Below are 26,871 nucleotides of genomic sequence, written 5' to 3'. Positions count from 1 at the left end.
CCAGATCTTAGTTCTCTTTTCTGCCACTGGCTGCGCTAGAATTTAGGACGTACAGATGCTATTATTATTATTACACGTAAACATGAGTTGGCTTGCGAATGTTGAATTTCATTAATTTTCATATAAAATATTAATTTATTTATTTAAAATTAGTTGCATTAAAAAGAAATGAGGGATGACGGATTTTAGATCACAAAGAAATATTCTGAGCATACGTTGAACTTAAATATATTAATTATTTGATTTTTAAATATTTTGTGAAGCATGTTTTTTTGTAACTTAAGTTATAAGTTAAGTTTGATAATAACTTGTTAATTAATTTTGTTCGTAAAGTATATATATCGAGATACTGAAATTAATAAGCATTTGACAATTTTTTAAAAATATTTTAACTAGTATGTTTAAGACGATTTGTAGTTACTTACTTTATTTGTTTTAAAACTTTTTTTCTCAGTATTCATCTTTTTTTCATTGAATTAAATGGTATTCATTAATAGCACATGTTTTTACCTTCGCAGATTATCCCTTAACCTTCTCTATATTGTTGGGTTTACAACACTTGAACCGTGTAAAGCGCTCTACTAGAAAAAATTCTGTCCCCTAAATTGAGACCATTCGTTCAACATTACGTTCGGACTCCTTGTATCTGTACTTCGTGATTATGTTATTAAAATTGACATGCATTAGTTGCAGAATATGTTTTATATTTGAAACAACTATATGAGAGATCACTTATTATTGATAATTATTAAAGTAAATTTAGTTAACACTTAACACGTCGCCTATCAATTCTCTATATATACATAAATTAACCTAACAAGTGTGATTAGTGCAACCGTCGTTCACTATTATATATAATCAGCATTACTGCTAGCGTTTCGAAAGTCGTCAACGTAAAATAAAAATAAAAAACACACAACCCATAAAGCCAATAACTTAGCCTAAAATAAAAACTAATATATACAGATACAACTTTCGTCACTAAAGAACTTAACTTAAATTGTCCGTTAACTCAGTCTAATTAATGAAACGTAATGTTGTTTTAACTGGGACTCGTGGTACTGCTTCTAGGCTCCGATTTGAGGGAGGTGCCGTTGACTTTGGGGGTATTGTTCGCTTGTACCTGCGTCGCGGTAGGTGTAGGGGTAGCCGCGGCGGTAGTCACGCACTGGGCACATGGCTCTAGCCGCCGAGCAACCACTGCTCGTAGCTTCAACGCCGGGCCTAACTTCATGTTCAGCATACCCGTCAGGTGTTCTTCCGTAAGAAGAGGGAGACTCGACCCGTCAATCCTCTGCTCGCGGAAATTCTGAAAAGAAATATAAACTATTAATGATGTAAGTGAAGGTCCTATCACTGATACATTTCAGAATATAAATCTATTTTATACTACAATTCTAACCAAAATTATCTATTATTTACCTACGATGTCACCTACGTCAACTTTTTGCAATTAGGTCTGTAAAGATCACAATATTTAAAAACTAAAGAGGCTTTATGCGACCAAAAAACAGCGTCCAACTTGACAAATGTTTTTGTGTGATATAAAATTTGCAAAGTAAACGAACGGCGATAAAAAAGTCTAAGTTCGGCAGGTTGTGGGAAGTTCTACGAGTTAAGAGTTTATTAGTGACCGGTTGAAGCCGGCGCACCTGTCGCCGTGTCACGCAGGCAATAGTACGACCGACACCTCTTGAAACTGGATTATAGCACTTAATTACTCTTTTATTACAATTTGTTTTCGTAATTATTTTAAAGAACCAAGTAAAAAAAAATTAAACCAAATTTAAATGGTATACAGTTAAAGACATTTTGAAACGATTTATATAAATAAAAAGTAACTGTCATATTTCTTAGAAATTATACCTGCTTTTCCTGTTTAATGAACATTCGCACAAATCGCCGTTTGTTTATATATTGCCAAAGACGAGAAACATTTTCACGGTAAGTGTTAGTAGTTACACTCGTGTGACAAAGCAGGCGATGCGAATCGCAAGTATCAAAACGATTCGATACCGATCTCTCGGGTCGCGAGCGCAGGGTCCAGCGACCTGTCATCTCCGCGGGAACGTTGACAAAAAGCGAGCCGCCTACGTGACGTCCTGCCCCTCCCCTCCTACACCCGTCGCCCTCCGAACATCTTCACGCCCGACCACTTTTTACCGCGCGACATTTGCCCGGAGTTCGATCCGTGTCATCCGACGTATTCCTTTTTTAAATTGCGCCGAAGCTCGATTATTTTTACTTTTTATTTTATTTTATACAGCTTCGAGAATATAAGCGGGCAGCCGTCGAGCGGTAAAAAGCGATGGCGTACAAAAAAGCCTATGAATAATTAAAGTGAGACAGCTAGTAGCTAGCTCATGGGAACGGAATTATTTAGCCGCAGCGACAGCGCTCCGGCGCCTGACGCTCGCGATGAAGGACAGGTCAATTTGCAGAAGTTATGTTGCTCCTTTCGCGTTAGTCTTTAATGCCGGTGCAGTGGATTTATTTTTATGTAAAATGGTGTCTATCTAACGAAATGGCGATAATTTAAAATTATTTAAAATGGTTAATAAGTCAGGTCGAATATAACCTTGTCGGAACGATACGAATTAGGTTTAAGGGCATATTTAAATTTAATAGGGGTTAGAAGGTTTTAAATCGTTTTGGGTCTTTAATGCCAGTGCCCCGGGGTCAAAAGTGACCTGCGCTCGGCTAAATGAACTGGAATGATATCGGAGAGAATAGGTTTAATTGGATATCAAATTACCGGTTCCAGGAACGATTTTGGCTAACGTATTTTTTATTTATATTTAACTTAAAAGTATAATGTAATATTTATTTTGGATTGATATATTGCTGGGGAATAATATAACGATGACCATGCCAATTACTACACTTTATAGATTGGTTACGAGTAAGGACCTCTGTAATATGCTGTATGATGCATGGTATCGTGGGTAATAAAAACTCAAACGTCACTATCTAGTAGTACAGTAAATAATTGCCACGCATAGTAATTTCCATCCCCGACGGCTAGTCATAAGTTAGAGCACATGGAAGCAGCGCTACACTTACGAAGGCCGTGTAGTTAGCAGGCTATAGGAGGCCTGCATCGCCCGTGGCCATGAACCGATGTTTAAATTGCGCCCGTGAAGGCACAGCAGCCGCATCCCGCAAACAGGTTGTGAGGGAGCAAAAAAGGTTAAAGTATGTTCCCTGGAGGTCGGGAGCGGAGAGCGGGCGGGGTAATGACAGGGGCGGCGCGGCGCCCGCGGGGCTACCGCGCAAATTGATGCCTGCGCCCTCTGTAGAACCTTTGCTCCCGGCTAGTGATGCGCCACGCGATAATTTACGATACTCTAGGAACTATGGGCTCGTTTGCGGGCAGCTGGACGGTGGGCGGCGGTAGGTGCGCGATTGATGATAAACTTTAATAAGCAATCGACTCAGCTTCGGAATTATCGATTTGCAACGTTACATTTACAATAAAATTTATTTAACATTTAGGTACAATGTAATAGTCGCCTACAATAATAAAATTATACGTCAATGGCATGCAATTCTATTATAATTTCAAAATTATTAAGAATCAATATTACCGAGAACGTTGAATAATTATAGTTCGTAAAGAGAGCGGAGCAACAATTAGTACAACGACTATCGACATCGATAATAACGGCTCGCGAGTTCATCCCTATCTCAAGCAGTACTATAAAGATTGCTATTAAGTTTAAAGCATGAACGCACTGGGTTATATTTAAGCTGACGGTCGGAGGCTGTACGCTCTTTCGATAATTATATCCGAGATGGTCGCTATTCCTCATCTCTTTATCTTTTTTTCGAATGGCAAGAGGTCATGGGACGTGGAACCTATTTTTTGTAACAACTGTCGTTTTTTTTTTCATTTTGTCGGCGCTTTCTAACTTTTACTCGCGGTTCCATTAAAAGGTTTTCGGTATCTCTCGGCATGCTGCTACCGATTGATGTTGATAAGCTATTAAATATAATTACCTACGAAGTTCTTATTTTAGAATGTGCTGATTCACGCTGTTACTTTGTTTAATGTCGTAAGTCGGTGTAACTAGTCGCAGAAACTCATTGTCAAGGATCTTAGAAATAGACGAGAAAAAGTATTCCTATCTATCTGAGAAGGTTTTTTATTAACACCTATTTTTTGTTTCTGATTATTGAAAAAATGATTAAAGTCATTCATAATATCAAAATGTAAAACATAAATAGAATACCATATATGAAAATTAGAAGCTTAAATAGTAAGAGATAGCCAAGTTTTTGGCAGTGCAATATTAAATGAAGTAGTTATTATTAATATAAATATAATTTAATTTTAATTCTTAACTCTATGCGTTTTTTATACTTAATGTAAAACCATACAAAAATACCCTGAAATTAAACTTTTTAACGGTTCAAATTGTTAATTATATATCTAATAAATACCTATAGGTCATGTAAATAATGAACCTATAAATTTGTATCAACTATATATATCTGATATATAAAATTCTCGTGTCGCGGTGTTTGTAGTTAAACGGTTTGACCGATTCTCATGAAATGTTGTGGGCCTATTGGGTAGGTCTGAGAATCGAACATCTATTTTTCATCCCCCTAAATGTTAAGGGTAGTCCATCCCTATTCTTTTTTAATTTTTAGATAAATTATTTATTTTTTTATGATACAACATTAAAAAATACATACAACCCTAAATTTTCAACCCTCTACGATCAACCCCTATTTTTAAATAGCGTTTAGCGGCAAGACAACGTTTGCCGAGTCGGCTCGTATAATATATATATATATATATATATATATATATATATATATATATATATATAAATCAGACTGGACATCGTTACCGTGACCCGTGTACCGTCATCTATTAAAATAGAAAGCTTATCTTGGGCATAGAGTGGTCGCAAAAAGCTCCCATATAATTGGAAAATAGCGCGACGCCGGTCAGTGGGTGTGGCGTGCGCTCCACGCGGCTACCCGAGACATACTGAGGGAAAGCCGTGCGTTCGATAGAGACGGTGGTGTGCGCTTGCGCAGGTGGGCGGGACTTACACACCCGAGAGGCGACGAATGTGCCCGAAAGTCCATTCCGAAACCGCCCAGCTGTGGATGTGCGCATTGAAGTAGTTTACTTTGACCTCCAAGTTATCTTACGAGCGGTTTTAATAACAATGTTTCGATGGGTTATTTTATAACGGCTGGCGATTTGTAATAACGATTGAGCGATAAAATATTACGTGGATTTTTATGTAGATTCGGATTTATTTTTGTGATAGCAAAGTTGGAATGTGATATACATAGGTTAACTGTATAAAAACTTTTTTTTATTCTTTAAGTTATAAAATATTAACGAGTAGTAAGGTAGTGTCAAATGATTCACAAAAAGAACAAATAAACTACTTGTATTAAAAAAAATATAAGAATTATATTTGTTATTTTTTACTTTTATTGAAAAAAACATAAACAAAAGTCATACACTTCCATGTCACTTAGTCACGTGTAATAAATAATAGTATTTTAAGCTTATAAAATTTATAACATATTTTTGAAAAAGAGTTGGAGAGTAAGCATAAATTATTATCAATATATGCGTCGAATGGATTTAATGTCGATATTATAGCAAAGCTAATAATCAGCGAAGTCGAGACTCATCGTCCCGCTTATTATAGCAATAACCAATTCTCTCTCCGTTATCCACGTCGCTGATGACTAATTAATACAACTCAGGGTTATCATTCGCCTGTGTTTCCCAAGATTTGTTCTAATTAGGAGGATGGTTTGAAGACCTCATTGGTACTGTATAATGTAGTCATATCTAAATTATATTCTTTATATAAATTATGAATTGTTCTTCTAATTGATTAAAGTGATTTTGGATTGTCAGGAAGAAATAGCTAAATAGCTATAAGCCCGCCCGTTATACTTCACTGTTTTAGATATGTTTAAATGTGTAAAATGTAGTTGTGCTGTACGATAAAGTAAGTATAAATAAATAATATGCACGATTTTATTTTTGTGTACCCACACATTAGGAATTCTAAACATTTTTGAATATCATATCAAAAATTGACCGCTCCAGCGGGATTCGAACCCGCGTCTCCGACTGACCGTGTCGGCGCTCTAGCCAATTAAGCTATGGAGGAGCCCGCCAGAGCGAAATTCTTGATATGATGATTTCTATTTTTCGGTTTAACCGCTCGGTTCGGTTCGCTTAAACCGAAAAATAGAAATAGAGGGTTCGAATCCCGGTGGAGCGGTCAATTTTTGATATGATATTAAAAAAAAAAATGTTTAAATAAATAATGTTTTTCTTGTAAGGTTTTTTGTTAGCGAAGTGCTGTTTATAAGTTTATATCCGGTTATAGTCGTCTAGATGGTGGCAGCCCTGATTCAAGTGTAAATCTAGATTCGGGTTCAAATTAAACTAGAGGCCACATTGTTTAATAACTGTAGTTAATTCCTTGCTGAGCTTAAGCTGTACCTACTTGTATAGTGTTGTCTTTTATTATATTCTGATGTTTTAGAGTTAACTTACTAACTTAGGTACTCTGAAAATGAAGCAAAGAAATTATTTATCCTTCATCTATCATTATTTATTTCTGAACGAGTGAACAATATACAAATAAATAGATGCCTTAATGCACAGCAATAATGAAAAATACCGCATTAACAAAAAGTGTTTTTATAATTTCTTATATAAAATCTCTTTTCTTATATTAAATCTTTTATTGGTCAGGAATGTGACATTGACTTAGTGTTAAAGCAGCTATAAAGAGCATAAAGCGCGGAAAATCACCTGGACATGACTCCCTAAGCAATGAACATGTACAGTATGCGGGTGAGCATATGTCTAAGGTACTGGCGTTGTTTTATACTGCTTGCGTGTGTCACTTATACCTACCTGAAGAAACGATGAGGACCCTGGTGGTACCTATTGTGAAAAACCGTACAGGGGATGTCTTTGATAGACGTAACTATAGACCCATATCATTAGCCACCATCATTGCAAAAATACTGGACAGTATGCTCAGTAGCCGATTGGACACGCATCTAAATCTGCATGACGCACAGTTCGGATTTAGACCCGGACTGTCCACTGAAAGTGCAGTGCTGTGTCTTAAGCATACTGTCCAATACTATACGAACAGGAACACACCAGGTTATGCGTGTTTCCTGGACCTTTCAAAGGCGTTTGATTTGGTGTCTTACAATAAGCTGTGGCATAAATTAAAGACAGAGACCACACTACCTGAAGGCCTTATACGTCTATTAAAGTACTGGTACGGTAACCAGAATAACATTATTAGTTGGGCGGGCTCGCTGTCGGAGCCATACAGGCTGGAATGTGGGGTGAGGTAGGGAGGAGTGACCTCGCCGAAGCTTTTTAGCTTGTATGTGAACCGTCTGATTGAGGAGCTGAGCAGCACCAAAGTCGGATGCTCTATAGATGGTACATTTGTTAACAATATAAGTTACGCTGACGACATGGTGCTGCTGAGCCCTTCAATCAAAGCCCTTAGAAAATTATTAGGGATCTGTGAGAGGTATGCAGTGGCTCATGGCCTTAGGTATAATCCCGAAAAGAGCGAAATGCTTATATTTAAAGCAGGTAATAAATGTTATCCCACAGTACCGTCGGTAACAATAAGTGGTACTTCGCTTAAAATAGTAACAAAGTTCAAGTACTTGGGGCATTGGGTAAATGCTGACCAGAGCGATGATATGGACATGGAACGGGAACGTAGGGCGCTGGCGGTCAGAAGTAACATGCTTATCCGCAGGTTTGCAAAGTGCACAAATGAAGTTAAAATAACTCTATTCAGAGCATACTGTCAATCTTTTTACACTTGCAGCCTGTGGATTAAATATACTAAGAAGGCCTACAGCGTCCTGCGTGTCCAGTATAATAATGCGTTTAGGGCGCTGTTGGGGCTCCCGCGACACTGCAGTGCCTCGGGGATGTTTGCAGAGAAGCATACAGATGGCTTTTATGCAATTATGCGTAAGCGTGTGGCATCTCTGTGGAGGCGGATACGCGCGAGCACAAACAGCATCCTGCGTACAGTTGCGGACCGGTTTGACGGATCCATAATAAGGCATTGGATCACCATGCATGTTATGCCGTCGGACCGAGCCGCTAAATAAATTAATAACATTAGCATGATAGGTACATATGATATGGATGAAAGCCACGAAGAGTGAAAGGAGGATTGAATGATACTGATTAACTTGATATATATATTTTTTCATGTCTATTTTGTGTTCTGTGTGTTTTAATTCATTGTATTAAACTCCTTAATTATAAATTGTTAATAGTGATAATGAAATGGTAAAAAAATTAATAATTAAATTATAATTCACATTCATATAATATTTAAAAAAAGGAATGCACATTTTAGTTGTTTTAAAATTGTTGTTATTATTAAGAAATATTATTATAGTTATTGTTAATTCAAAATTTATTATAATGTAATTATTTAATTATTTAAATGTAATTGTACTAACATTACATTATAAGCATCATTGTTACTAATACTATATGGGCTAGTCCCGAAATAAAGATTATTATTATTATTATTATAAAGCTTTTTTGGCACTTTAAGAGTAAATCTAGATTCCGGTTCAAATTTAACTACATTTCAGATTGTTTAATATTTGCAGTTAATTGATTGCTGAGCTTAAGAGGTTTCTGCTCATAAAGAGATGTTTATACATTAATGACTGCAGACATACTGGAATTAAAGAATCGAGGATTTTGTAACGTAGGTTCAGTTAGTTACAACAATTAGATAATATTTTTTGTAAACGGTGTTTTATAAATAAAATTGCGCTTTAACTGCACAAACGTAAGGTTAAAAATTTTGTACTTCAACAATTTAACAGCTCAGTTTATAGAAAGTTAAATAGCGGAACATTTATTATTTTTAATTAAGTATTTTCTGACATGTTGATGTGAAGTATTTTCTACTTTCCCAGCAAAAGTAAGAATCATTAGGAAAATAATTAAAGCCCATATTTTTCTAGCATCTCATATATACCATCGGAATATTTGTATTAATAATTAAACTCTTTGTAAGTACCTATCCAAGTATCTTTAATTGATCACAGCGCTGGAAAGGTAGACTATAATAATTAGGGTTCATAATCCGGTCTTTCGGTACCGGGATTTCCCGATTCTTTGGTCAGTCAAATGGAACCGGGAAATCAAATTTCTTTTCGGGTACTTTAGGGAGTTTTATTTTAACTAATGGTCACCAGTGGTTGAAATTTGAACATAATAATAATTTATATTATTAGTTTGAACATTATTAAGGCTCTTTTGTCAAAGACTATACTTCTGTAATAATAAACAAAATAGTATATATGCGTTGTGTGTGCCAGATACACGATAATCTGTGTAATGTTTTTTTAATGTTTTAATGTATTTTTATGCATAATTTGAAAATTATTAGGATTCTGCACTCTTTTTCGATATAAACTGTAAGTGTGCGAAATTTCACACTGATCCGTTCGTGCAAATTTCGTAAAAAGAGGTACAAAGTTTTTGCTTCACGTATTAATATATAGATTACGGAATTCACACAAAAGCTAACTAAATATGCACACTGGATATCCAAGAGATGTGAATAATAACGTTTCCTGAAGAGAAGAAGGCTATGATGGTAACAACATTGAGAACTAGTGCTAAAAAATTAAACAGTAAAAAAATTAAAGCAGTTTCGCAATATGTGTGTGTCGTCCGTTGTATTCAGCCTCGCCTCACACACAACGCACAGTATAAACACCGTTAGTTAAATAAATAACGCTTTTCTGCCCGTAGGCAGTACAATTGCTATACTTTACTGCTGACACCTCACAGTTATAGTTAACGCTATGCGGAGAGGTGAACGTTTCTTGGTAGTTTTGATCAGTTTAAATGTTAGTTCTTAGCGAACCTCTTGAAATAGACCTTTTTTAATTATCTGATAACGAACTAACTGCGGTTGAGTAATAAAATATTGTTTCACGAGAAATACGTATATTTTACTAACGTTTGTTTGGTGCGGTGGTGACGAAAAGGGAGGCGGATCTTGTTACCAATTTTTTTGTCTTTTTGATTAAGAGGGAAAATAATTAATCTTCCCGTGGTGGATCAACTTTTCTCCTGTATAGGAGATACAATTTAAGTGTCATGTTTTTAGTTCAGTTCCGTTCGACAAATTGTTAATTAAGTGCAAATCGATAATTACCCGATTACAGTAAAATTTCATTATATTAAAGAAGTAATTATTGCGTTTACAAATTATACGCCACTACTAAATAATCATTACCATATCCAGGATAAATGGACTTCAAAATTTTTAAAACTCACCCTATCAACCTTTAGTGTTGCAAAGCTATCGATAAAATTATTCGATATTTTATACCAAATAAATTGCAGAAGCTCAACGGCGTACAAAATAATCTACACGTATATCATCCTCTGATACTATCTCGGCTCGTGCCACGTCGCTTATTTCAATGTAGTGATGTGCTTCGCGGAACATTAGACTAAAATACAACGATTGTTTAAGCGAGTTAAATCGAATTATCGACATTCGATCTATCGATATAAAATAAACAAGTGAAGTTGTAACGGCTCGAGTCGAAATCGGGAAACAATCTACGTATCATCACTCGATAATATCGCGGCTCGTGCCGTGTCGCTTGTAACTTGCCGTAATGATGTGCCCGGTCGTGCAATATCGATATTCGTATTTTGTGTATAATTCATTTATTTCAGTTGTAATGGAAAAAAAAACAACGACGGTTAAAACGTTTATGTAATGAAACAATATTTCTTCTTATTTCGTGATAAAAAAAATGATTAAAAAAAAATTGATGGTAATTTTTTCTCATAGGTACTTTTGAATATTTAAATCGTCACATTTTAAAAGTCAACAGTCAAAAAGTTCTTCAATTAAATATTATTATTAAAAACGAAAGATAAGTTTTATCGATAAACATCTTCACACTAGCAGTGATAGAGTAGCGGTCGCGTGCCGTGGCCCGCAGCTCGAGGAAAGTTCCGCGCAGACACTTGATACCAAGCCGCACGAACGATTATTATTATCGTGCCTCAACTTTGCCATATTTCCTCTATCTCTCCACGCTCTAATCACATTTCGTTACTTCTGCCTTATACAATGAATTTTCAGCACGAGTACTTCATTTAACTACGAAACTTATGTAAAACTAAATAACTCAGTTAATTCCTAGTAAGGTTGAGAAAGAATTTTTTTAATTTTAATTGAATTGAAGATTGTCATCGGCTAAAGTATTTCAGTCAAAATTTGACCAAGGTGTATAATATATACAAATAAATAAAATTGGAGTGTCTGTTTGTAATATTAAAATAACCGCCTTTTACTAAATGCATATGGATGTATACACGATACATAGACCAAAATGGTACAGTAAGGAGTAATTTAGGCTACTTGTATTTTTAGAAATTTATTTTATAACTTTGCGAACTGAACAATAACTTTTTTGTAAAATTCTAAACAGACGAAGTCACGGGCACAGCGAGTATATACATACACGAGATAGAACGTTAATGTTAGAAGAAATTCACAAAATAATGTTATTCGGTAGTTAACATTGCAACAATTCGGTAAATGATAGTAAGTGTTTATTACAGAATTTAAAAAAAAAAACCTCTAGTAAAAACAATAATGAGATTTAAGTTTACAAAGCATCACCCACCAGCAAGTGTTATCCTAGCAATTTACACAAATTTGACACACAAGACAAACATCAGCTCAACTATGGAATCTATGAAGGAGTCAATTGCTAATCTTTCTGAAGTTTTCGATTCAAAAATGAGCGAATTTCAGAAGGGAGGCTCACCTGCATCTTTATCTACTGAGTTTAGCAATTTCAAAACGTTTCATCTCTCGGCACTTGATTTGTTTAACGTCAAGTATAAAAACAATTAACAACATTAGTGAAAAATAAAACGACGACGAAAAATGTCAAGCTTTCATTACATTGCACGGCTGTATAATTTAGCGCACATTAGTATTTTGGGGTCACAAGGTGTTAGTGTTCGACTGCGCCCCCGGCGTTGCTAATGTACAGGCAGATGTTAACACAACAATCACTATCTGTCTTACGAATCATACAATTATAACCTTTTACTTTAAATAATACTATTTTATGATCGCCGTTCATTGCCACATTCTTACGCGAATTGGAACAAAGCCATGTTAAACTGCGTAGTAAACTTATATCATTGAGATTGGCTAAGTCGAATGAGTAATTTACCATTTACGCACATACGTACCGCGCAACCGCTTAATAGTTTATAGGTGCTGTCTAGGAAACTTGTAAGACAGTGTTCGACCGCCGAGATCCGATATTCCCATTAGTGAGCGAATGTACTACATCGAGAGGGTAGGCTTACACTGATAGCGGTTTAGTTAACAGTTTTCGCTGAATACGTATTAAAGTTACGATTAGTGGGAAATATGTGATAGACTGTCATTTGTAAGCCATTAGTATAATTTCGATTTTAAAAAGTAAAAATGTTAATAAACATCAAATTAATGTCACTTATTTCATATAAAGTTACATTACATACATTAATTTTCATTTAATCATACGACCATAAATAAAAATTTAAATTAAAATAAAACCCCAAAATAATGAAAATAAAGGACTTCTTTTAAATTTTTCAATTTGACTACAGACTTTGACAATCAACAAAATAGTACATATAATATGCGTGTGTGTGTCAAATACATAGTAGTGTGCGTAATGTTTTTTTTATTGATTTAATATATTTTTATGCATAATTTCAAAAAAATATTAGTATTCTGCACTCTTTCTCTATATAAACTAAAAGTGTACGAAATTTCATACTCCTCCGTCCGCGCAATTTTCAAAAAGGGGCTACAAAGTTTTTGCTTCACGTATATAGAAGATAAAAGTGTTAATGTAAATGTTAGTGTAAATGTGTTAAAAATATTTATATTTTAATATTACTGGTCCTCGATAGGTGTTAATAGAAAGTTATATCGGCATAAGATAGAAGCTTACGTCTGTAATTAACGGTAATGTAATTTATTTAGTATTAAATGTGTTGTTTTTAATGTAGTTTTACGAACGTTAGTAAATAATACTAAAACCATAAAACCGACATCCTGCAGGGAGACACAGCTGTGCTCTGAGCACCGAATCCGTTATTCCAATAAAGGAGATAGCCACTACACGCAGCGGGTCGCATAATTTTTAATATTATCTAGGCACTATATTAAATAAACATTGCCATACGTAATCTTAACAATATTAACTTTAAAAAACCTCGTAAAGTTTAATACAAAGAATTAGTAGGTTAAATAGTATCCGTTGTACATTCAATTTTAACTAAGAACTTGCACGGATATAGATATATAGGACACTTATTGATCTGTCAAGTATTTCTTAAAAATGTATCCATCTACCGTACGTTTACTATTACTATAAATTTATATGTTTGCTTATTTATCGTTTATCTATTTAGATTTATATACCTCATTTATCTTTAATAATAAAACACCATTAATCAAGATTACCTAATTTTAATATTATAGGTAAGTTAGACCGACGATCTACGTAAGATTGTCGGTGTAGGCTGGATGAGGATTGCGGAAAACCGGGATGTCTGGCGCGAACTTGGGGAGGCCTATGTCCAGCAGTGGACTGCCATAGGCTGAAGTGATGAATCAAGATTAAAATACTATAAAAAGCTCATATTTGCTAAACAATGGTCGAAAATTGTATACATGTATATGAAAATGTATGAACACTGTTATAAAAAGTATTTTAATAAACGTGTGTTAAAATTATAATATTAGTACCTATATATTTTTGTGAATGTAGAGTCGTACATACCTAAAAGTTTTACTGTAAACTCATTCCATCATAGCACACACTAGACCTATTCATATAATGGCAAACAGAAAATATCGTTAACGGTGCACAAGGGCATTTGTCAGTGCGGGCCTTATCGAAATTATTCCTAAGCTATCTGATTGGGCTACCTCGAACAATGGCACCGTCGTACACCGAACAGTGAGCAGGAACACTATCGGAGAATTTATTCGCAGATTTAGATAAAGTGTTTATCTTTATTAAGAGCATAAGTTAAGTAAGACAATAAATTAGCCGCGGGTATAGATTGCATTATAACTGGGGTTATTAGGGACCGCTTTCGTCCGATAAGTAGTGCGGTGGCAGAATTCATGGGTCGTATAAGGCGGTACGCGGATACGCTTCTAAGGTGACCATGACGATAACGCTAGTTTTAAGGTCTCATCGTCGATTATCTTATGAATGAAAACTCGATCATTTGATTTTGACCAGAAAAACATTTGACGGCTTATTTTGATCTTAGTATTTTGGGAGACTAAAATCAACAATAAATCATCTGTTTACTTTTATATATTGCAAATTTTATTACGTATGTATTTATTATACAAATAGTATACGTCAATTCATTTATCTAATTGTAAGTAGCACTTGTCTCGAGATATGACCTAGCAAACACGATATTAGAAACATTAAGTTGAGACAGTAAATAAAAATAGACACACAACTTCATATATTTTATCCATGTCGCTAGAACACTTTTGGTCACCCTTATAGCCATATATTGTATCTCATAGCAGCTCTAAAGGGATATCTTGTACGTTCGTTTGGTCTTACATTTGTTTACACATACTGAATATGCATACAATGTTTCTGAGTGAGTCTCCTCGTTGTATAACGGTTATGTTGTGTTATGACAAGACTCTTCACTAGTTGTAATTGTCTGATCTCCTAGTAATTAAGGGTTCACTGTTTAGTATTTTAGAAATTATTATCAATTTACAATTTTCAGGCCTTCATTTAATTATTAACATACTTATTTATTAAAACAAACGTAACGTTGTTTTTGATACAGTAGTAGTTAAAGTATTTATATTTAGAACAATTTCACTCAGCTCTAAAATACTTTCATACGTTCAGACCAGCAAGGCTAGAGAGAAACATTATTTTTATATACGAGACTAGTTTATATAAAGAGACAATGTTTCGTGTTGCGAAATCGTTAAGTGGAGTCGATCAAACGGTGGCTACACTCGTGAAAGTTTAACTATTATCGTCCATATTTCTTATCTGTCCCAATCAAGTACTATATGATCTCACTTTACTCGTTAATTTCCGAGTTCGCCGACGTGACAGCGAGGAAATATTACGAATCACCTTTTAGGGGTGAAACAGTCAGTAAATCTGGTCGATCCACCCACTAGGGCAATTTTGATTATATTAATTTGAACCCTATTGTCTTAAATATAAGGCGGTTAAGGATAAGTATCATTGGGTTGGTGCACTGATGCTATCGCCACATTGGACTCTTTGTGGTGTCGCAGACGGTAAATGAGGTGTAGCCGCCTGGTTTGATTGTAGAACGCTGATAATTGTATCGTTTTACAATTTCAAATTACGGTGAAGGTAGATTGGCTCTGATGTTAGGTCAATCCTTGAGCTAGGAACGAAAGTAAGTGCGGTGAAAATAAAACATTCTGATGATAAAATGTAAATGGGTATTTTATATTTTCACTACGCGGTTTTTGTATTATGTGAAACTTGTGATTTAAAAATATGAGAGAAACGAACGCACGTACGTCTGTCAATAAAAAGACGACAATATCACGTACGAAATGTTTACATAGGAAACGTAATCACAGTTATTAATCGAACTCAAGCTATTGCGGTCACAATCGAAGAATATAATAGTTTTAGTCAATCATAATGAGATTGAATCTGACCGCGGCGCGGCGTTGAACGTTTTCAAATCAACAGACAAAACACACAAGCGCCGCGGCGGGCAAATAATGAAACCTATTACACGTGGAGCAGCAATCATGAGGGTTTCCTTTTAAAGCGGCCATTCGACATCCGGCCAGTAAACGGAATCGAATAGGCCAACTAAGCATCGCAGCCAAGATCACACTTTAATTATATTGTTATGTCGATCGACCGAGGTCGTGAGGTTACACAAAATAGATTATCTTTATAAGATACAAGCTGCCGCTTTGTGAATAGCCCCTTTCATATCTGCTCTATCGAATTCTTTTTCGGAACAGAACCGCCCGCGGTCATTATCGCTGGAACGCGGCTGATTGCTTTTTTGTAATTTTTTGGACATTTCAGCTTGTTACATTTGAGATTGTCGTTCCATAGCCTTTATATAAATCTTCTAGTTCATCGGTGATAGTAACTACTTCACTTGTTTATTTCTTCTAGAGACATGCAGGTCATCATTTATTTTTTCATATTTAGTTTACATTCGTGATTTTAATCTTTCTTAGCCTTGCATTATGCGATGACTATTTTTCGAATTAAGTAAGCTATAGAGTCTTTGTAATGAATAACAAAAAAAAAAAACGACTTCAAACAGGAAACTAAATAGTGAAAAATAAATTTACTTAGTACAAAGTAATTCGTATTTTGATTTAGTTAATCAGAAATGATTAAATAAATTTTTTATAATTTTGAAGTCGGTGCCAAGTAAAACAATAACTACTCTAGTATCTACTCGTAAGTTGTATTCAGTTTTCTTTCATCATTTGTTTCATTGACTATTAGGTTGAATACTGTTATTATTCTGTTATTGTTTAGACATATCTAATAATATTTTTTGTACCTGTTTGTTGTGTGTGTTGTTTGTATTTGTTATTGTAGCCAGGTTGTTGTAGTATTTACTTGGCACCAACTTCAAAATTATAAAATATTTATTTAATCATTTCTGATTGACTAAATCAAAATACGAATTACTTTGTATTAAGTAAATTTATTTTTCACTTTTTAGTTTCCTGTTTGAAGTCGGTTTTTTTTTGTTAAAAATTATTTTATTTTACAATTTTTAGTGATGGGTAGACCTAACAAGGATGCTTTTTCTCTTGTGTCGGGGGTCCGGAAACATACACAATACACAAGAACAAACACCCAGACAATGACAAACATCTATATGGCCAATACAAATGTCTGTCGTGCGCGGAGATTGAACCCACTAACGCCAGCGCAACAGCCGGTGCTGTGACCGCTGCGCTAACGCGTCGACATACTACGAGTAAAGTTCGCTATCAGGTGTACGTAATAACAACCGGGACTGACAGCCTAGCGTGTTCTCTGAGGCTAGGTTGTGAGAACCAAAAGGATTAACAACTAGACCGAAAATAAATATTTGTATAAACATAAATATCCACTCCGAGCGGGAATAGAACCCGCGACCGTCGGTGTTTAGGCGCCGCCGACACGGCACATGCACCATTATATCAAAGCGGTCGTCAAACAGCAAAAGGTAACTGCTGTAAATTGTTGAGAACTTCCCTCGAGTGTTTATGGGCTCCATCATCAAACCTGGTCCTGCGACACAGATGATCACACAGCGGGTAATTGCTATAAATCGTTGAAGAGTACACTCGACTATCTTTCGTCTCCATCATCAGACTGAAATGGCACTTATAACTCATATATATGCAAAGTTCTCATCAATAGAAACGAATTAAGTTCAAACAGCAGGTAATTGCTATAAATCGTTAAAGAGTTCCCTCGACTATCTTTTGTCTCCATCATCAGACTGTAATGGCACTTATAACTCATACAAATGCAAAGTTCTCATCAATAGAAACGAATTAAGTTCAAAAACCAGGTAATTGCTATAAATTGTTGAAGAGTTCCCTCGACTATCTTTCTTCTCCATCATCAGATCGACTCCAGACCTTTATTAAATAGTAGTGCTTTATAGTACTTAATGAAAACAGGATTAAATTTACTAGTCACCCTTACGATTTTTGAAAGTTTCCCTCGATTCCTCTAGGATCCCATCATCAGATCCTGGTTTCCTTATCATGGTACCAAACTATGGATATCTCCTTTCCAACAAAAAAAGAATTATCAAAACCGGTTGATAAACGAAGAAGTTATCTCCGAACATACATAAAAAAAATAAAAAATATATATATACGGTCGAATTGAGTAACCTCCTCCTTTTTTTGAAGTCGGTTAGAAAGAAAAACAAGTTTTGTTTCTTCAAGATCACTATGAAAGCAGAAACAGTTCTATTTCGCCATACCTCATCGTATTATGTATCTACCTTGCAAGTGTTACCATTCATTGTTGTATGTTTCCACCTGCATTTCTACTGTATGTAGAACTCAAAAAGTATATTAATGTTTCTTTTTCATAGAAACAAATTAGAATGTCACATTTTCGTAACGGATGCTCATCAAATATTTCTCGTTAATTTTATAATATATTTAATACGATGATATTAAAGTGTTTTAGAGATTACGAAATGAAGCTAATAAGCGACTGATGTCGTCAACCATTTGTTCTGTGCGAAGTCTGCGTGATGATGCCATTATCTCACTTTCGACTCTTTGTGACGACGTAATTGTATTATTGGCATGTGTCTGAATGTAGCTCGAGACACGATTATTTATTGTGTTACTTATTTAACTTGCATTTCGACCTATTTCTTTTAAATAAATTTCGTGTAAAGGAGTCAGAAAGCAAGGAAAATTATCTTTATTTCAATCGTCTATAATTAATTTTAATGTAAATTTATTAAAACCAACTAAATCAATAATATCATTTGTCAAATGTCCTCTATTAGTGTAATATTATTGGTCACATTACAATTTATATTTTTCGGAGTAATTTTAGTATCGTTATATCAATATGACCAAAAAGTATTTTAATTTATGTAAATAAACATATTTAGCATATTTATTTTTTTATGAAAATTATATACAGCCAACGAAGCGCAAAAATAGTAATGCTATCTGTGTAATGGTCAGTGATAACGCTTTTAAAGATAAACCTATGCTTCCTGGTTCTGGTAGAAAAAATGGCATATCCATAAAATTTTCTTGGAGTCCATTGAGATATAGTAATTGCCTACGTAGTGCAAAGATAAAAGTATAGACTTGATAATATGGAAGTTTAATGCCGGTTAAAGCTTATGACAATTTTGACTACTGCTTAAACTATTATGGACGATTAAAACTTTAAGACAATTATAATGGTCCTTTGCGAAATAAAATTGTGGTACAAATTTAATGTTAGTAAAATACTACTATTATTTCACGTTCTTTATAAAGTAATATCGACCAATTATGTACAATAAAATAAACTTGGTCACCGTGTGCGGGCACATGGCGGCCCACGGCGCGCTAAAACCGTAACACACTGTAATTTGTCGATTGTTTATCTACGGTACGCATTGATCTACAATTAGCCGCCGGAGGGCAGGACTAGAGCGACCTCGCATACTTCCATTTGACATTTATACCCGATTGACCTTTCGTCTGTTTTCGGGTCCGTTCGACTCCTACGATGAATTATTATTCATGGCATTATCTCGGGTTCGAGTCCGACCCACGTTTCGCCTACGCGTACGTACCAGACGAACTAGATCTCCTCTTATTTATTCCTTAGTTTATTGTTCCGAGCTTTTTTTTGTGCTTGTATATCGAGTTTTTAGAGTAATCGATTTATTTGTATGGGACTCACTATGTCGCCCATAAAGTCGTGATATCTCACATTGCTCTTTATACTTGATAGTGTCCAAATTTATTGCAATACATTTAAATTCTTTAGAGGAGTAGGTGTTTGAATTTGCTAATATATTTATGTTAATATATTTGTATCGATATAATTATAAATAATGTACTTAATAAGGGTAATATTTTTTTTTGTCAAATAACAAAGAATAGTTCTAATAAATCTAATCTACGTTTATTTTTAATATTGTTTTTGTGTTTGTAAATGTTTATTAAACGGTAATTCAATGTTCCTTTAACAAATCAATTATCACACCTAATCGAGTCAAGTGGTTTCGAGTAGTGTCGTTCAAAGAAAGCTCTTACGCTAATAAATAAGTCAATGAGTATATAATCGAGGAAAATGATTATTTAATGACACTATGAGGTTTCACGTTTGATGGTGTAATGACTTTATTCGAGCCACAAATCTACCTACAATCTACCCGTTAAATTACATCTGTCGTACGTGAATGGAACGCCTGTTTTACTTTCTCTAGATCGGTAATTGTGTAGGGCTTTTATGTTGTCGTTACAACTAATAAGATGAGAACTATTTGTTTTTATTTGACACAATGTGACGAATGTGAGTGGGGTATATATGAAAGTGACACGTGCCTGTGAGAAGCTACACATATTACTCGTAATATCGACTTTTTTGTACATACAAAATAATAAATACGTTATAATGAAACAACTTTTTCGGGTTTTATCGCGATTTATTATATTTTTTAGATGCCCGACGTTTCGGATACTTTACAGCAACTATGGTTACGGGACGGCTGTGTGTGTTTTTTTCTGATGATGAGTGAATGAGTGAAATTCGCGTAAACATTAGAAAACAATATAGTAAATACGGTCATATTTTGAAGTCCATAAGACATTTCCATATAAAAATTTATGTTTCGAGGCTTCGTGTCAGTTCTGATATGACGAATTCTACTGACGGTAAACCATAACAAACTATATAAGTACTTATTAATAGTAAATATATATATATATATTGCATATATGTATATACAATTGCTAAGGTCGTATTACGTGTGTCATGTCGGTGTGGCTACAGTCCGGTTCTGGTTCAAATATTATTTTTATGATTGTGGTTCGACCGCTCTAATATTTATACGATATATTATTTTTTACATATATTTTTAATAATATCATTACTTGAATTATTCACCTGTAAGTAATGTTTTTAAACAAATGAAATAGGAAATTTTCAAAGAATTTATTTCATTGTTTTAAAATATGAAACAAAAATACTTTTCAGTAAATGAATGTACATGTGTATGTATGTGTACATGATATAGTTCAACAAAAAATATTTAAATCAAAGTATTTTGACCGTCGTTATTTTTATGCACGAAATAATTACGCGGTATTTCTATTAATAGATTGCGAGTTGATTGATAAATATTTCGTCGTGTGTAGGATGTTGTGAGGCCGAATAGATATGCTAAATAAGCAAAAACCTAGCCAATGAAAGTTTTTGCATGTAATAACCGACTGCTTTACACTTAATTTCCTTCAAGTGTAAATTAAGTTAGAAAATTAAAAAATTTATGTCGGAGACACTGGATTATTTATTATCATCGGAAGTCTAGGTGATAAATTATCAAGTGGCGTTGCCAGGGGGTTAGAAAGCTATCCATTAGCCGGAGCTGGCGACTCATTATATACCCGTTACTTTAAAATTGACGGTAAAAAATTATAAACAATGAAATATTTGTGTATTTCAAATAAATCATATATAAAAAATACACAATAACTTTAGAAGACATTTCTACATTCGACGTATTAATTATCTACACCTCATTAATGATATCGATAATCAATAATCATATTTTTATTGATGTGTATTTATAATAGTTTATTAAAAAAAGTCTCATATCTTATACACAATTTAAATATATTATATATTTATCATATACGTGTATACATAATCTTACTATAAATAATAAAAATTTATAATGTTTTTAAGGTAAATGAGTTTATTTAAGCGATCGTGTCTGTTAGTTGAGGCACGGCGCTGGAAGGACGCGGCGCTCGCCGGCGGCGGCCGCACGCGCCGATGTTAGATTAGACCCCAATAAACGTGGCTGGCTGTAACCTATAACGGCACGTTTCATTGCCTGGTAAGGTCGCAGCGGCTCATCTTACAGTCTTACACATTCACTGCTAACCTGCTACATTTTATGTCTATTTGCTTTACATTTTTTATGGTGACTTTTAACGACCGAAAAAGGAGTAAGTATTTAATTGGACTGTATTGGTTTTTTACGTGTGTTACCTCATAACTGTTACTATACCGATTTTGATGATACTTTTTTTTAGTATACTTTTTCTTTTCTTTCTTAAGGGTATATAAAAAAAGTTTCTATTTTGTGTAAATCATTACTAATCAGTTAGATGTATCTGATACACAACACTCTCTTACATAACTAGTTTAATTTATTAAAAAAATATACTTTAAAAAATATTACAAAAAAAGAACTCTAAAATTTGTTTACATTTAAAATCTTTTATTTAATCTGTGAAAGTGTTGATTAATGTGAGAAATATCCAATCAACATGGAGTACATCAACGAAGGTAGGCTGTAAAAAATAGTCAATCAAATATCAATATTTTTTCTTTTGTCATTAATTTATTTAAAAAATAAATCTTGATTTCACTAAAATATTTTAACGGGGCAAAGGAAGAATCTTTGTTATTGGATTTACATGTATTATTATTCTTTTTTTTAATTGGCTGAAAGGTTATTGCACTTCTTATCCTATTTGGGTTATTACAATAACCTGTGCTTAGGATAATCAGCCCACCCCCGTGTAATTTAAAATAAATCCATGAATACAAATACAGGTGAGTGAAAATATTTAATATAAATCATATAAAAAATGTATTAATATACGTGATAGAAATTTAGTCAACTGATAACGACTTTATTAGATTTTATCAATTACAAATCTTTACAAAATAAAAAAAAAACTAGCTAAGTAATAAAAATAATAAACACATATTAATGTTATTCGATATTCTAATTTTTGCTCCGATATAATAAATTATAATATTGCAATATCGTAAACTTGTGACGAAGCCTTTATATAATTGGACTATCTTTTTATTCTATTTTTAAATATTAATACATTAATAGCTACTGCAATTTAAAAGCTTATTTCGCTTATCAAAACAACTTTACAAATAGGTATCGTGCACACGACAGAAATCTACATTCGCTAAAAATAAATATTATTGGTTGTGCAATTTAGTATTAATAAAAAAAAATTGATGTTTTTTTTTTTATAAAATCGTAAATATTTTAAAATTTTATTGCATCAAAAATAAGAGTATCTAATAAAGGTATTATCACCGAATAAATAAATAAATTGTAAAACTATTTTATAAAACCTATAATAAAAAATAAATTCCCTTTCACTTAGGGCGGAACAATAAAATACCAGCAACATCACAACAAATCTAGCGAGACCGCGAAATGACAGTCATCCGCTGACACTCGGCAATCAGAGACACTCTCGTGAACGATATTACACTAGTTGCTATTATAAACTATTTGGATTGCCGACATTGCTATCATTACACTTTGTGGGTGGCTCGACTGGGCAGAGCTAATGATGACTCGAGCATCGTGTTGTAATTTCATTAAAAGCAGATCATGACATAGATATCTTGTGCCGACTGTATAATTGCTTAAATTAATAAGTTTATGACGTAAATAATAGGTTAATATTTAATTATGTTTCGTAAGTTATTTAGGTATTAAAAGAAACTGTCTTGTTGGTGTGTTTTTTGTGTTTAAATAATGTATTTAGACATATTAATTAGTTTCATATTAACGTTTCTTTTATTAAAAATTGTTTTGATTGTAAAACAAATACTATATTGTCTCTCTATATTTTCCACAAATATTTGTGTTAGAATATCTTTTTATTCTTTCTTTTGAATCAAAAGACAAATGCAGAAAAGTTTTATTGAAGTGGAATATCGATTACCATGGAATATTATAAGTCAGGTAGACAACCACCACCCACGGCGATGCGTGCGCGGTCGACTGGAAAATTGGATTTGAAATGATTCCAATACTATATCTAGATTTACCAACACACAATACAATGAAATTAAAATCTCTAGCAATTAAAACTTTTAGCAACAACAACAGAGCGATGAACTGACACTATTTGTTTTCGGAAGTATTTTATTTGTTCTTCTGTGGAGTTTAAATCGTTCTCAATTTGACTAAATGTTATTCAGTCGCATTTAAGACACATTAACATATTATATAGGCTTATCTATGAATATTACATTAGACTTCTTTACATGATGCTTTCGATGACGATTAAATACTAATTTTCAGAAATTAACTATAACACAATTTGCATGAAAGCAAGCGGCGTTCACATCGTGATACGTTTTATAATTTATATTCGCGTATAAAATCGGGAGATTATTATATCAATTGCGTTGCATTCGCCGTGACAGGCAGCAATCTGAAATAATTGAGTACCGGCGACTACACGCGGCTCACTTGTTACGAACCAGAGCTGAATCCAAATGAAGCGAAGACCTGAGTGCTTTTGCAACGACATGCAAATATCGCCGCTACTACGGTATCTCGGTTGCATTTCACGCGCGAATTTCACTTTCGATACGAGACGATTGCGGGTGCCACTTATGAAAGTGACAATTATTCTAGAGTATGAACGGTTAAATTAGTTTGACATACGCCTAATATCAACTATTAATCTTAATTTGATTTTGATAAACTAGCTAGAGATTTTTAATGCTATAATATTATTATGCTAAAATTCTATTTTTAAAAAACAGGCTCAAAAATATATTGTTGAAATCAGTCTATTCGCGAACTTGTGCGGTAAAACTTCTTTTATTCTTAAGAATATTATCACATTCTTAAAATAGCATCATTAACTTTAATAAACAAGTAAATAAACTGTCCTCGCTTTCAATTAACATTAAGGATATCTGTTATCAAGTCGACTTAATTAAATATTGGAAACTGTTACCTTTAATTGCGCAATCGGTGGCTAAAGCTCTAACTCAGATAAATAGATAGGAAGCTGTCTGAACAAGTGAGCGTGACGACCTACAGTGTAAGTTATTACCTAAGGGAACGATTTTTTTCCGACATTATCTCACTCAGCATTAACAAAAGAAATAGTCTGTAATTAAAAATAATAATTAGATAAATAAAAAAACTGTGATAACGATTTGTAATCCTTAAATTATATCGACAAAATGTCAATATAATTAGATCTGATCTTGTAGATAAGAGCTACATATAATTATAATTAAAATACGCATACGAATATATATTTGTTCCAACTAGTCGTAGAAGCGATACACGGTCTGAATAATGAGCGCGTTCGAGATAAACCCGTCCCGGCGGCGACAGACGTCACCGCGAGGCGGACAAATGATAGTGGTACGGGAATACTTGTTCTCGTATTAGGATTATCATACGCTCAGTCAAACGTGTTTACGCTATATGTATCTCCTAAGCTAATATGAAATCTAAAAGCGGCGATCTAAATCGGGTTAGATTGAATGGTCCAGAAATTTGTATTTCAAGTTTACAAGAACGTTGTTGCCATACAGCGTGCGTTGTGTGAGTCGTGTCATGTATTTTACAGTGTCATTACCGAGCACAATCTTCACCAAGTTAAGGGGTCGTAATAAAAATAAATGCATTCGTTTAATTTCACGAAGAAGGCTGTCAAAACGACGAAAATTAACGGACGCTATGCACATTAGACTTCTGCGAACAACGGTTAGTGTCGAAAAACTTGGACTTTCAACGGGTTTCTTCAGCCAATGTTAAGTGTTATGTGTTCAAAGAAATGTTGGACGGGTCAGTATTTCAGGATGGGACGAGGATGCTTATAGCACATTTAAATTACAGTACATACTTAGTGTTCGCAGAATAAAACGCCTAGAGATGTTTTATTGTGTAACTTTTCACCTTAAAAATATTTCGTCTAAATTTATCTGATTTTAGTGTAAAATACATGTAACACACGCGTTATATTATTGTAAAGAATGTTGAACCATTAAAAAAAATGGTTGTTTTTCATATTTCTTGTAAAATAAATAATAATTTATAATAGTTATGAACTAAAAATAGGTAATTCTTTTGTTGCCTAAAATCAAAATTCATTTTAAATTTTTGCTGCAGCTTTGGAAGTACAATTCAAGCTCGATCACGCGGGTTGGCATTAAGCAGGTTTAAAACAGCAATCATTGCAACAACAACAATCGAGTGGACCTCGCAGTCGATAAACTGTATAATAAAAAACCGCACCAGGAAATGTTCGACAAAGACTGCGATCATTATGGTACCAATCCATTGCGATTTCGATGGAATATGTTCTTTATGGCTTTGCGATAAGGGGTCACGGCAGTGATTCTTGAGCTAGCTGTACTTTCCACGTTGACATTCCTAGATTGAAAGGTCGCAAACTGGTTCAGCATTACTGTCATTATACTAGATGGCGTTGCTGGATTAGTCGGCCATCTACTGGTGATTGGCATCCATTATGGCACGCGTCCTACAGTTTCCTCAGAGACGCGAGTAATTTTCTTTCCGTTGAATGTGAGGAGCGTGAAATGACACTATCATCTGGTGTGGCGATTGCTAATGTTGGTTACGATCGACTTCGCATTAGTAGGCGATTTGATGGAGGTGACAGATTATTGATTTTCTCTTGGCGAAAATGAAAGTGCTATGCATTGCTTAATGAGTTTTATTACGATTTTGCCTAACAGGCTTAATCTGTATGGCAATAATTTATTGTCTTAAGTAAAAATAAAGGAGTATATTTTTAACGCTTTTAAAATAAATTTTTGGACATATTTGATTGGAGTAGTATATTTGCAAATAAAGCAGATATCGTAATAAACACACAAAAATTTTGCCAGACTTGCATAATAACTATACGCGTAAGTATGTGCACACACAGAGGCAGAGGGTATCGTTTTACGTAATAGGAAATCTAAATTGATTTCCAAGCCAAGGACTTCCTACGTGACCGATGTAGGATAAGAGGATTGATTTTAGGAAATAATATTTTCGATCAATGCAATCGATCGTCTCGATCTCGATTTATGATATTGTCTTCATATAATACGCATCCTACGTGTTCCAATCGTCACACGAGAAGGAATAGATGAAGGATCACTGTCCTGTACATGTCGGATGTCACATACTAAAGATATGTCTTCTAACATACTTTT

At 34.1% G+C, this 26,871-nt stretch overlaps 1 protein-coding gene across 1 annotated transcript in view; it reads right to left on the bottom strand.

The window, feature by feature from the left end:
* Nucleotides 1-1,042: 1,042 nt before the first annotated feature.
* The window catches only part of LOC123656567 (sialidase), a 49,206-nt gene continuing 23,377 nt past the window's right edge, over nucleotides 1,043-26,871 (bottom strand). Inside the window, exon 6 of the mRNA XM_045592238.1 lies at nucleotides 1,043-1,309. Coding sequence (XP_045448194.1) covers nucleotides 1,043-1,309 — 267 coding nt within the window. The remainder of the gene's footprint in view (nucleotides 1,310-26,871) is intronic.

Source organism: Melitaea cinxia, chromosome 9 (genome assembly GCF_905220565.1).
Source record: "Melitaea cinxia chromosome 9, ilMelCinx1.1, whole genome shotgun sequence".
NCBI lineage: Eukaryota > Metazoa > Arthropoda > Insecta > Lepidoptera > Nymphalidae > Melitaea > Melitaea cinxia.
Note: the sequence above shows the minus strand (reverse complement) of the source record. Positions and strands in the feature narration are given on the sequence as shown.